Raw genomic sequence first — 11,359 nt, forward strand, 5'->3', positions numbered from 1 at the left:
TGAATATTTTATATATTATATGCTATTTTTACTATTTATTTATAATTTATTCTAATATTTATCAGTTATAATGTAATGTTTTTTATTAATATACTATTACCTAGTATTCATGGCAGACCTTTTAAGGGACAGGAGTTGTCATTTGGCTCCCCAATTTTTTTGAAATTTTGAAATGTATATATTAGAAATTTTGAAAGATTTTAAAAAATTCTAAATTATATATAATATATATTAAAAATAAATAGAAATTCAATTAAGAACCTTTCTTTTTCTACACAATAATGTTAATAAATAATAAAATTAAATATAATTAAGAATAAAAATGTTGATTAAACTTTATTTTCTTTTCTATTTTCTTGAGTTTTTAATACATTGTACCATCTTTTATTCTCAATTATTTTCTTGTTGTTTACGAAAAAAGAAAATTAGACATAATTTCGTTAACTTTTTATATAATTTTTCATATGTTCTCTTCATTATCGAAGATAAAAAATAATATTCTCTTATTTTAAATAATGAAATATTTAAGAGAATTTTATGTAAAAAAGAATCGAGTTAAATACTTTACCAAATGACTACAGATAAAAGTCTTGAGAAGGTTACACTAAGAACTTTGTTTTCAAGAAATTTGAATATAAAGTGCCCTTACAATAATAAGAAGATTTGGAAACCTTAAACCTAAATAAATCTACATTTTTAGAATAGATAATAATATTTTGACAACTTTTTTTAATAATTTTTTAATAACAAAATATATATGAATTAATTTGTTTAAATTTATATTATTATAAAAAAAATTGTTAAAAAAACTTTTTCGTTTAAAAATTTAGAAACCGCAGAGATCTTCCACTGTTATAAAGAAAAAAAGAAAGAGAAAAACAAGAGGGGCACCCCTGCAGGAAAAGTGCTGCTTGTACGACACGCTGACGCACAGGCACCCTTCTCCCTCACTTGTCATTCATCCTACACAATCATCATGATTATTACATAATAATTGTGTTCCACGGTCTTCATATTTTCTGGAACAACCTTTCCCCCATAAGCAGCATTCAGAAACTTCCCAGAAATTCCGATAGTCCAATCAAATCCAATGTTGTTTTGTTCGCAAACCCACTCAACATCATTTCTCACCTGATTCGATTCTCAGTCGTCGTAGGCTCAGATCACCCTCTCAAATTTTTTGCTGTAATCAATTATGTCTTCCAATAAGAACAAGGGAAAAACTGTTGGCGCAAAAACGGCAAGAGCATGTGATAGCTGCATAAGAAATCGGGCTCAATGGTACTGTGCCGCAGACGACGCGTTCCTATGCCAAGCTTGTGACTCTTCCGTTCACTCAGCGAACCCATTAGCCCGTAGACACCACCGCGTTCGCTTGAAAATCATTTCGCGCATTAACTCCAACAATGACTTATCTTCTGGAATGAGTAATATTCGTGTTCCATCGTGGTACAAAGGGTTCACCAAGAAACCCCGAACACCACGTCACAGGAGGCACGATAATAAGGGTGTCAAGAGCCCCTTCAATGTGGTACCGGAAGTGTGTCCCCAAGACACAATTTCGAATTCACATGAAGAGAGCACAGATCAGCTTCTTTATAGAGTACCCGCAACTCCTTCATCTGAACAAGGGATATCCATGACCGATGAGAGGAAAGTTGATTTGTTAGGATGTGAAAGCGCTATTGAGATTGCGGAGTTTAGTGCCGATGTTGAGAGTTTGTTGGGGAAGGGACTAGAGAGTGAGTTTGTGGGAATGGAAGAGTTGGGGCTGGTGGGTGCCAAGGATGTGGAGGAGCATGCTTCTTGGGAGAGTTGCGTGGATAACGAGAATGTTTCGTTGACATATGAAGAGGCGAAGGATAAGGTTGTTGCGTTGGATAAGAACCAGCAAGTACTTAGAGAAAATTATCGGCTGAAGAAGAAGATACTATTGTTGCAGTTGGATTACGAGGCTGTAATCAGTGCTTGGACGAGCCAAAAATCCCCATGGACAACTGCTGATAAACCAGACTTGGGCACTCAGCAGTTTTGGCCTCATTGCATGGTATGATTACAATCTATTGGCTTTAATTACCCTTTATGGTTGCTTTTTCTTAAGTTGGTTTAATTTATTATTCATTTTCTTCCATGATGAACTTCGATAACATACATACATAGCCAGAGTATGTGTCAGTTTTTTCTTTTTTTATGTTTATTTAAATTATATTTTCAACATTTCGATACAATTTTATTGAGGATTTGTTTACTGTTAGCTTTCTAACAAGCTGTAAATGTATTCTTGATATAATTTTTCAAAAGTCGAGCATCTTATGACAATAGGTGATTTGATGATGGTATCTGAAAATTTTTATGGTGACATTGTATTATTAATCCTAATCTATTAACAGGGAACATGTGGAGTCGAGTTTTACCATCCTCGTGGGGAATTGGGTGAATTATCTGTGTGTCATTCAACAATGGCAGACGATGGAAGAGAAGCAAGAGTATTGAGATATAGAGAAAAGCGACGTAAAAGGTTGTTCTCGAAAAAAGTAAGGTATGAGGTTCGAAAGATGAATGCGGAGAAAAGACCCAGAATGAAAGGGAGGTTTGTAAAGAGATCTTGTATAGTGACACCACCCACAGTTCCCTTGTTAAACAGAAAATAAGAGAGTATGAAAAAAGGCTGCATGGACCGTGCCATTTTTGTTTGAAATTAATGTTAATGTTTTAGTTTGAAATTAATGTGTTAGTTTGATCTCTGAATCCGAATGTATATACAAATTGAATAGCATGAAGAAATCAAAGGTTAAAATTACCATGTTTCGGTAACTAGAAACGTTACTTACGGAAAATGATAGTTTGACAAACACAGGCCATTTTGACATGGATTTTTAATATTTTTTAAAGCTATTAGAGCTGTAAAACGTAACACTGAAAAATGAAAATTGCCGTAAACACGATTTCTTTCTTTCTTTTTTTTTGTTGTTTTTCTTAACCTAGCTGATGTCGCTTTTCTTGTGTTTCTTATTTTCGCTTCTTTGTACTTTGTTTGCTCCATTGCAACTATCATTATTCTGTTTTTTCATTGTTTTGTTGTGTTTGCAATTGAACATAGCAGAAGAAAAAAAAGCCTTCTACGAACAAAAATGATGAAGCAGGCCTTCTTACTTTTTGTCTACCATCATTAACTCAATAAAAAAGAACTTTCTATGATTATTTGTTCTACATATGTTTTTATTACTCTCTTAGCTCATAAAAATATAAGATAAAACTTGTTTAAGAGTTCATTCCAACAAAGAAATTTGGACTATGAATGGTCTATATGATTCTTTTCCATGACGTAGGTTACCATAATTCACAAAAAAAAGAAATATTAAGTACTTTCATTAGGTCATTTCTTTGCAAAAACATTAAACAAGACCAAGTCTGATAGATAAGTCGAATGCAACACACTAATAAGTGAGGAGGAGCACACAACATTTTGTACATGTTTAACAAATTTTCATCCGATGATACTTTTAATCAATTGGATGAAATTCATATCTACCACTGATAACTCAATTTCTATACTCTCACGTTCAAGCTTATTACACTCCTTTAACATCTTTGTCTCCTTTACTTTTTCGTTTTAGTTTAGAATTGTGAATCTTAGGAAGTTTTAAAATTTACAAGTAGGCTATTGTTGGGTTTCTCGATACCAACCTACTCGATGCCGAGATCGGGTTATTGTGTTGTTGAGTGACAAGCTTCTACTATGTCGACTTGTTGAGTTGTTGAGCTGCTACTCTACCGACCTGTTGAGTAGTCATGCTTCTAAGCTACAAAGAGTGGGTTGTTGTGCTTTTATGCTATTTAGTTGTCAGGTTGATCTGAAGCTGTTAAAGAAGGTTATTCCTAAGAGTTGCATTGTCGCGGTGGTAATCATGCACTAATGGAAAATTATCATACAACTTCTACTATTCAATGTCCGACCACGAAGCAGCTAACATTAAAAAATAATTGTTGGCATTTCGATAAATAAAATTTCAAAATAAACGTTTGTTGGTCAAGGAACAAACGTTAATTAGTTTTTTTGTATTTGTTGGTAATAGACTGTTAAGACAATATCGTCTAGAGAGAAACTAGATCGTCTAGAGCATCTCCGATTTTAAAGTTTAACAAACAATATTAAACAAAATAGTATTGGGTAATCAAATGTCTAAAAGAAAGGAAAGAACATAGGTACATCACACAAGAACAAAAGAGTAAAATCCAATCCTCTAATGATCATAACAAAAAGAGCATTTGAACATTAGAAAATGGACATCCTAAAATCATCTCGACACAAAATCTAGATGCCCGCTTAACTTGGAAAAGAAGTCATAAAGAAAAACATTTAAAGATTAGAAACATCTAAGCACCAAGCCCAATCAGAGTAAAAGTCAAGGTTATGTCTAAATTTACATGAGATGTTAAACAATGTAAAAGATAAGCTAAAATGATATAAAAATGTCTTATCAATAGAAGAAGTATACATATAGTGTGCCTAAAAATATACAATTACAAAGTAATAAGCATAAGAAGTGTCCTAGTAAATTGGATAAAATATTGAGCGCAAGAATCAATCAAGTAACACATGCCTTACAATGGGTATTGTCTAAAGAACATATACGCAAAGTAAAAGAATATGTCTTTAACCTGAAAGACAACACTACACTTCTGAAAAGAGATATAATACATAATGTTAGTTTTGTACAACTAATCAATACTGCAAAAAGAAAGGAAGTCTACTGAGATAAAGGTCAAGATCGTCTAGCATCACATGGTTTAAGGACTAATTAACAAGTTATGAGCGAAACATATGATTAACTAAGTAGCACCTTTGTGAAACTCATATCGCTAAATAAAAAGACTTCCTATAAAAGATAAGCGTTTTATGAAAAAACTTTATGAAATCTAATTATTTTAAGAAAAGTTTTAATGAACACACTAATACATGAATATGCACTATCAAACAATTTCCTCACAAAATGTGTCAATGTGCTATATGAGAGACTTGTTGAACGCACTCATGTTATACTTTGATAAACAATGCAAGACGAGCTCTCACTATAAGGTACAAAATATTGTTTTTGGTAAACAAACTAAAAGATACAAACATTGTTCCAAAAACATGTGTTGAAAGACATCTTGCTAAACACGCTCTTGAACCAAACAAATAATCACTAAAGAAGACGTTGTTAGGAAAAGCCTTGTAAAGGCTAAATGTGTTGAGATTGTTGACAACACAATTTCTATGTCACTCTGGTTTTTTATTATGACAACTCATTTTTAATAACACATATATGTTGTTGTTGTGTTATACATGTTCTTATGGTGATTGGTTGATATATTGTTGAACATGTTTCTGTGTTTTATTGTTATGTGAATGCATACTTATTGAGCTTGTACATGTTACATCATATCTGGTTGCATTACACATGTTTGAAGGGATGAAAACCACATGCACTTTTGTGAACTTTTAACTGTGTGACAAAGTTGTAGTAAAGTAACTTCATGGTATTTGCATGTGCTTTTGCTTTGTTGTTTTATGTATGGGGTATACCTACGGAGTATATTTTGTATGCAGTGGGGGTTAGTTTTATCCCTAACATGCATGCGTACTTGATTAGTTTACATGGGTATACGTTTTATTGTATGTGAAAGGAGAATCATGGGTATATGTTTTTATTGTATTTGGAACTCTTCTTGTAATGTTTTTATGGTTTTCATGTGGGGTATATTCCTACACTCTAAATCTAGAGTGTGTGGGAGGTGTGAATGAGTGAGTTTTCTCTTCCTTTTAGTGGAAGAAATTAGTGAGGAAGTGAGTGCGCTAGAAGTGTGGTTGGGGTTGTAAATTTATGAGTTTTGGGGTTGTTTAGTTTCATTAGTGATGCTTGGGTCTATTGGGAGCCATTATGGTGTGCATGCATTGGTTTCAAAACTTGAAGTTAAAGGAAGAGAGTTTTGAGTTTAGGATGAAAAGAGAAGAGGTGAGAGGAAGAGTTGATGGTTGGGTACATGTGGTTACGTAAAATATAAGAAGGAGAATTGGAGATGAGGGTTGAGTTGAAAAGTCAAATTTAAAGTGGAGAAAGGAGGGGTGTATGTTTGTTACATGAAGAAAGAAAGAGCAAGGGAGTGTTTTGGTGCTTAGTGTGAGAAGTGAAAAGAAAAAAATAGACGAGGTTTGAAAACAAAGAGAGAAATTGATGTTTTGTGTTTTGGGTGCAAAAGGAGGAATAAAAGAAAAGTGGGAGAAGTTGGGTACATGGGATGTTTACATAGAAAGTAGAAGAGAAGGGAAAAGTGGCATATGTGTGTGTTACTAAGTTCAATATTGTGTTCACTTGAACAAATTTCACTGTTCATGAAGTTTTGCGAGCGAGGAATTGAATTTAGTTTCGTGTTCATTTTAAAAGAAATGCGAAGACTGATTTGAAGAGATTTGCGATATGGATAATTTTTCCATCACCCGCAAATATGTTGAGATTTGAAGGGATGAAGTGCAGAAAGTCTTATTTGTCCTATAGTTATTATATAATTACACCTCTAATTATCAGCTTAAAATAATTCTAGCGAAACGAATAAAGAAGCGATTCCAAGTGTATGATTAATATTACAAAAACATTGAGCTAAGCACGGTGCATTGTTCTACGAAGAACAAAGTGGTTGAAGATGAATACGAGTGTTTGAAGAGGAAGAATATGAAGAGTAGTGGTTGAAGATGTGATTTGAAGATAAGAGGATTCAGTTACATACAACCCATATTTGATTCCAAGCGTAGAATGAAAAACAGAGGAACACACGTTAAGAGAGAAAAAGTGGGGTTGAAATGAAATGTTTTAAAAATAAATGGTAAAAGAGAAGAGTATGGTGTAAGAATTGGAGCTTACACTATATTATTCCATATGTTTTCTATATTCTATAATACATTATATATATTCTTCTTATCTAAATTAATGTTAATATCGTTGTCAATACTTTTTTTTCTTCGGTTGACAATATTTCTATTTTTTTTTTATTAATTAGTATTGTATTTGAATTTCCGCGATTTTGTTTTGCTCTTGCAAATAGTATTTTCACTCCATACTTAAAAATAATAAATACTTTCATATTTTTGACATGGATTTATTCTCCACCATTTGTTTATCAACCTTTATTTATTTCACTTTACATTATTTTTAATAAAAACAAGAGACCATGAATAATATATTAATTATAGAAAACACATACTTTTCTTATACGAGTAATTTGATAATTTGCTTTATAGTGCAAGTTAATAAATAATATTCATCAATGGAAGTATTTATTAAAATATAAAGAATTTATCGTTTATATCTATAGTTGAAAACATTTATTAATTAGTACTGAATACACTTTGACCAATATAAAGTTTAATTATCATGCACATTTGGATTGACATTCTATTAAAATAAATATACGCATCAGCATGTGGTTATATATATAAGCAATATCCATATTTAGTTATATTTATTTTGGTAAAATATGTTTTTATTTAACATGAAATTATAATTTGTCCGTTTATGTCTCAAAACCTTTATATAATTTGATATTCAAATTTAAAAATAAAATATATAGTTTTCTTAATCTGATGTTAATTTTCTTTTATTAAATTGCATTCCAAATTAATATTTGATCTGAAATGGTTCGACATTATAAATTCAAATATTAATTTAAAATGTTGCTTAACACGTTAAAAAAAAAACTTTAATATAATTAATTTATAAAGATTATATCAATTTATTTTTAAAATTTGAGGACTAAATTGAGTTTAAATTTAAAATAATAATAAATTCTAATTTTTTGATAAAATTTAGATAGTAAACTCATACTTAATCCTAGTTATTATTAGAGCTCTTAAAGTAAAGAGTTGCTCATATTCTTAAATCGTTGTTGGACCCATTTTGTATAAACGTAGTCTGTTTTTAAGATGGAGAAAGTAACTCCTAATAATTTTTTAATAAATAATTTAGCACCACAAAATTCACAACTAATATTTCTTGACACAATCTAGTTAAATTTACTGAATAGAGCATTTTCTACTTAATCAAGAATTATAACTGATAATTGTCATGTATTACTTTTTCTACTTATAAGTCTAACAACGAAAGACAAATTACTTTTGATTATACTCACGTAACAAGTAGGAATTTCGTCAGTATATACTTCGAATATATTTCTAAGATTAAAATATATACGTGAAATATATTCTCAAAAGTTACAAAAGCTAATGTGTGGACTAAAATAAACACTTTTAAACGTTAATTAAGTATTAAAAACACTAACAAAAATTTGGAGCACCAATTTTAGTACAGACCAATTTTTGAATGTAAAAAGAAATTTATTTACCTTTCTGCACTATTTTATATTTGTATTAAACATTAAATTGAAAATAAGGTTGTAAATTTTATGATTAATTTAGCTATAGTCCAAAAAATTATCAAACTTTATACTGTATTAGATATCAGAACTTTGAACATAATAGCATGAATTAAAATTTGATACATTTAGAGAAACAATAATATATGGGAAAATAATTATTATAAAATTAAAATTAAAGATGTTACACTTTACACATGTTAGTGATATCTATTCTTATTATTTGAATTAATCTTAATATCCTTGTCAGTACCTTTTTTCTTGAGTTGATAATCTTCCTATTTTTTTCTTAATTCGCATATTGTCATGTGAGTTTACACGTTTTTGTTTTGCTGTTCTGAATATTATTTTCACTCATTACTTAAAAATAATAAATTTTTTCATATTTTTGTTACATATATTTATTCTTCATCACTTGTTTATCAACCTTTATTTATTTCACTTTACATTATTTCTAATAAAAAGAAGAGACCATGAATAATATATTAATTATAAAAAAAACAATATTTTTTCTTCCAAAAAATATTTTGACCATTTTCTTTAAGTTAATAAATAAAATTCATCAATGAAAGTATTTATGAAAATATAAAGAATTTATAGTTTATCTTTTAATATAGTTGAAAACACTTATTAAATAGTATTGAATACACTTTGACCAGTATTTTAAAGAGAGCTTGATGGGAAGACTTTTTAGAGAGAAAAGCAAACATTAACCTTGCATGATCACTTATTATTCATACACCATGAAATAAGTAAAACTAGAACTATAATCATAAAATATGATTTTAAAGCATATATGATAAAAAAAAAATGTCAAAGAAAAACTACCATGGTACCAACATATATATCCTAACTAATTATACAAAATATGTCTAAAATATAATTCTTATATTTAAAAGATGTCCAAAATATTTTACACGAAACTTTGATTTTATACAAAAGGAAAGAGAAAATACATTAACTAGTTAGAAAAAAAAAGGACAATAGAAGATATCATCAAATAGCTAATATTGTACAAGTTATCCAACTAAGCAGGATACTATCTAATCATTGTTGTGTTAGATAATTAATTTCACAAAAAAACACTTGTCTTCCACAATAGGAAAAAGAACAACATTGCATATTAATGAAGTCGTTGATGAAAGAAAACCATGGGCGATTATATATTCCGCCTTTGCCCATGGCCCCACAGAGTTTTTCTCCCTATTTAAGGGAGCTCCAATATACTTTACGAAAAATTGTCAACATAAGCTTGTGTCCTTATCCGTCAATTTACCCACGGTTTTCCTCCTGTGTTACAAATCACACCAATTGAAATGTCTCATGCTTTACATTACCTTGTAGGATTACCTCTATACCCTTTGCTTTTACAAACAATTATAAATTTCACATCGTATAGTTCCGACGTGATTATTCGAAATTATTAAAAAAAGGAAAAAAAAACCACCGGATAAAAAAACCACAATACCAGGAACATTTCATTACGGACCTGGCCAGTTTCACTTGGTAGCTTGGTTGGTGTTAATATATATATATATATATAGACTCCCTTACACTGTTCTTGTAGACACTCAGAAAAAACCATGAAGATTAGTTGTAATGGGTGTCGCATTCTTCGCAAAGGTTGTACTGATGACTGTGTGATTAGGCCATGTCTTGAATGGATAAACTCGTCGGAGGCACAAGCTAATGCCACCCTTTTCCTTTCTAAGTTCTATGGTCGTGCCGGCTTGCTCAACCTCATCAATGCTGCCCCACAACAACATCGGACTGGTGATTTTCCCTCACAATTATACCCTTACCTTAAATTAAAATTACGTATTTCAACATATTTACTTTTTCTAAGAGAATAATAATCATCATTTTGTTGTTTGCTATTATTAGTCTCTTCCCCTTAACCCAATTTTATGTTAAGCTAAATTTTCGTAATTGAAATTGAAGCAGCAACTCTTTGAAAATGCTTCCCCTCTTGGCTACCTTTTACTTCTTGCAAGATATATTTGATCTCCCTTAACATTTATTTAACAATAAATTTTGACCAATATACATGTTTCGTGTCATTTGTTTCTAGTTAACACAACAATGACCGTATCACAATGAATAATAAGATGGGAAAGAATGTTGTCTATATATAGTTTGATGAAAAAAGTGATTCTCTATCGATTTTTCGGTGTGATTTTGGAAATATTTTGAAATAAAAATTATATATTAATTATTTACATGTTGAAGAAAATGACAAGAATTGTAAATTTCAGATGTTTTCAAATCACTAATGTATGAAGCCTGTGGGAGAATCATCAACCCAACTTTTGGATCAGTTGGCTTATTTTGGAGTGGTGAGTGGGCCCAATGCCAAGCTGCTGTTGATGCTGTGCTAGCTGGGTCCCAGATCAATGTCATGCCAACATCTCATTCACAAAGCGACCATGGTTCGAAACTCCTTGACATACGTCATGTGTCCAAAGATGCCAACATGGACAAGGTGAAAGGAAAATCTAAGAAGCACAAGGATATTATGATGCCAATGTCACATGAGGGTTTAGTCAACTCAACTACATTATGGAAGCCAATTTTAGGTCATGAGCCAAGACAGTTAGAGGGTGGTAATGTGTTGGTGAGCCAAGACAAGCCAAGAATAAATGATGGAGCCAATATTGATTTAGAGCTAACTCTTGGCTAGACTAGGCTTCTCTTGTTAATGAAGTGCTGCTACCAAACCAATAATAAGTAATAAAATATAGGATGTGTTTGATATTTTTATCTTATTATTTGTTTTGTTTCTGCCTTTGGCTTTTTGAAAAGAAATGTAGAAATGGAGCGTTGGAGTTATTTGTTTTGTTTTTCCCTTTTTAAAAGAAATGTAGAAATAGGAGCATTGGAAATTGTCAAATGTAAATGTTGGTGGGGACTTTAATTAAGTGTAAATTGGTTAATGGAGCAGATACTTAAA

At 30.8% G+C, this 11,359-nt stretch overlaps 2 protein-coding genes across 2 annotated transcripts; both read left to right on the forward strand.

The window, feature by feature from the left end:
• Positions 1-854: 854 nt before the first annotated feature.
• LOC106779851 (zinc finger protein CONSTANS-LIKE 16) lies at positions 855-2,814 on the forward strand. The gene is made up of 2 exons (XM_014668061.2): positions 855-2,047; positions 2,391-2,814. The coding sequence occupies exons 1-2, from the start codon at positions 1,196-1,198 to the stop codon at positions 2,649-2,651; spliced, it is 1,113 nt and encodes a 370-aa protein (XP_014523547.1). The 5' UTR covers positions 855-1,195; the 3' UTR covers positions 2,652-2,814.
• Positions 2,815-9,992: 7,178 nt separating this feature from the next.
• LOC106779846 (LOB domain-containing protein 42-like) lies at positions 9,993-11,111 on the forward strand. The gene is made up of 2 exons (XM_014668058.2): positions 9,993-10,182; positions 10,665-11,111. The coding sequence occupies exons 1-2, from the start codon at positions 9,993-9,995 to the stop codon at positions 11,087-11,089; spliced, it is 615 nt and encodes a 204-aa protein (XP_014523544.1). The 3' UTR covers positions 11,090-11,111.
• The last annotated feature ends 248 nt before the right edge of the window (positions 11,112-11,359 follow it).

Source organism: Vigna radiata, unplaced genomic scaffold, assembly GCF_000741045.1.
Source record: "Vigna radiata var. radiata cultivar VC1973A unplaced genomic scaffold, Vradiata_ver6 scaffold_169, whole genome shotgun sequence".
In the NCBI taxonomy this organism is placed as follows: Eukaryota; Viridiplantae; Streptophyta; class Magnoliopsida; order Fabales; family Fabaceae; genus Vigna; species Vigna radiata.

Bases quoted from the DNA above. Each gene is read 5' to 3' on its own strand.
- LOC106779851 (XM_014668061.2), top strand. From the start codon at position 1,196: ATGTCTTCCAATAAGAACAAGGGAAAAACTGTTGGCGCAAAAACGGCA. The intron at 2,048-2,390 runs GTATGATTACAA...ATCTATTAACAG, and splicing joins AGTTTTGGCCTCATTGCATG to GGAACATGTGGAGTCGAGTT.
- LOC106779846 (XM_014668058.2), top strand. From the start codon at position 9,993: ATGAAGATTAGTTGTAATGGGTGTCGCATTCTTCGCAAAGGTTGTACT. The intron at 10,183-10,664 runs GTGATTTTCCCT...TGTAAATTTCAG, and splicing joins CCCACAACAACATCGGACTG to ATGTTTTCAAATCACTAATG.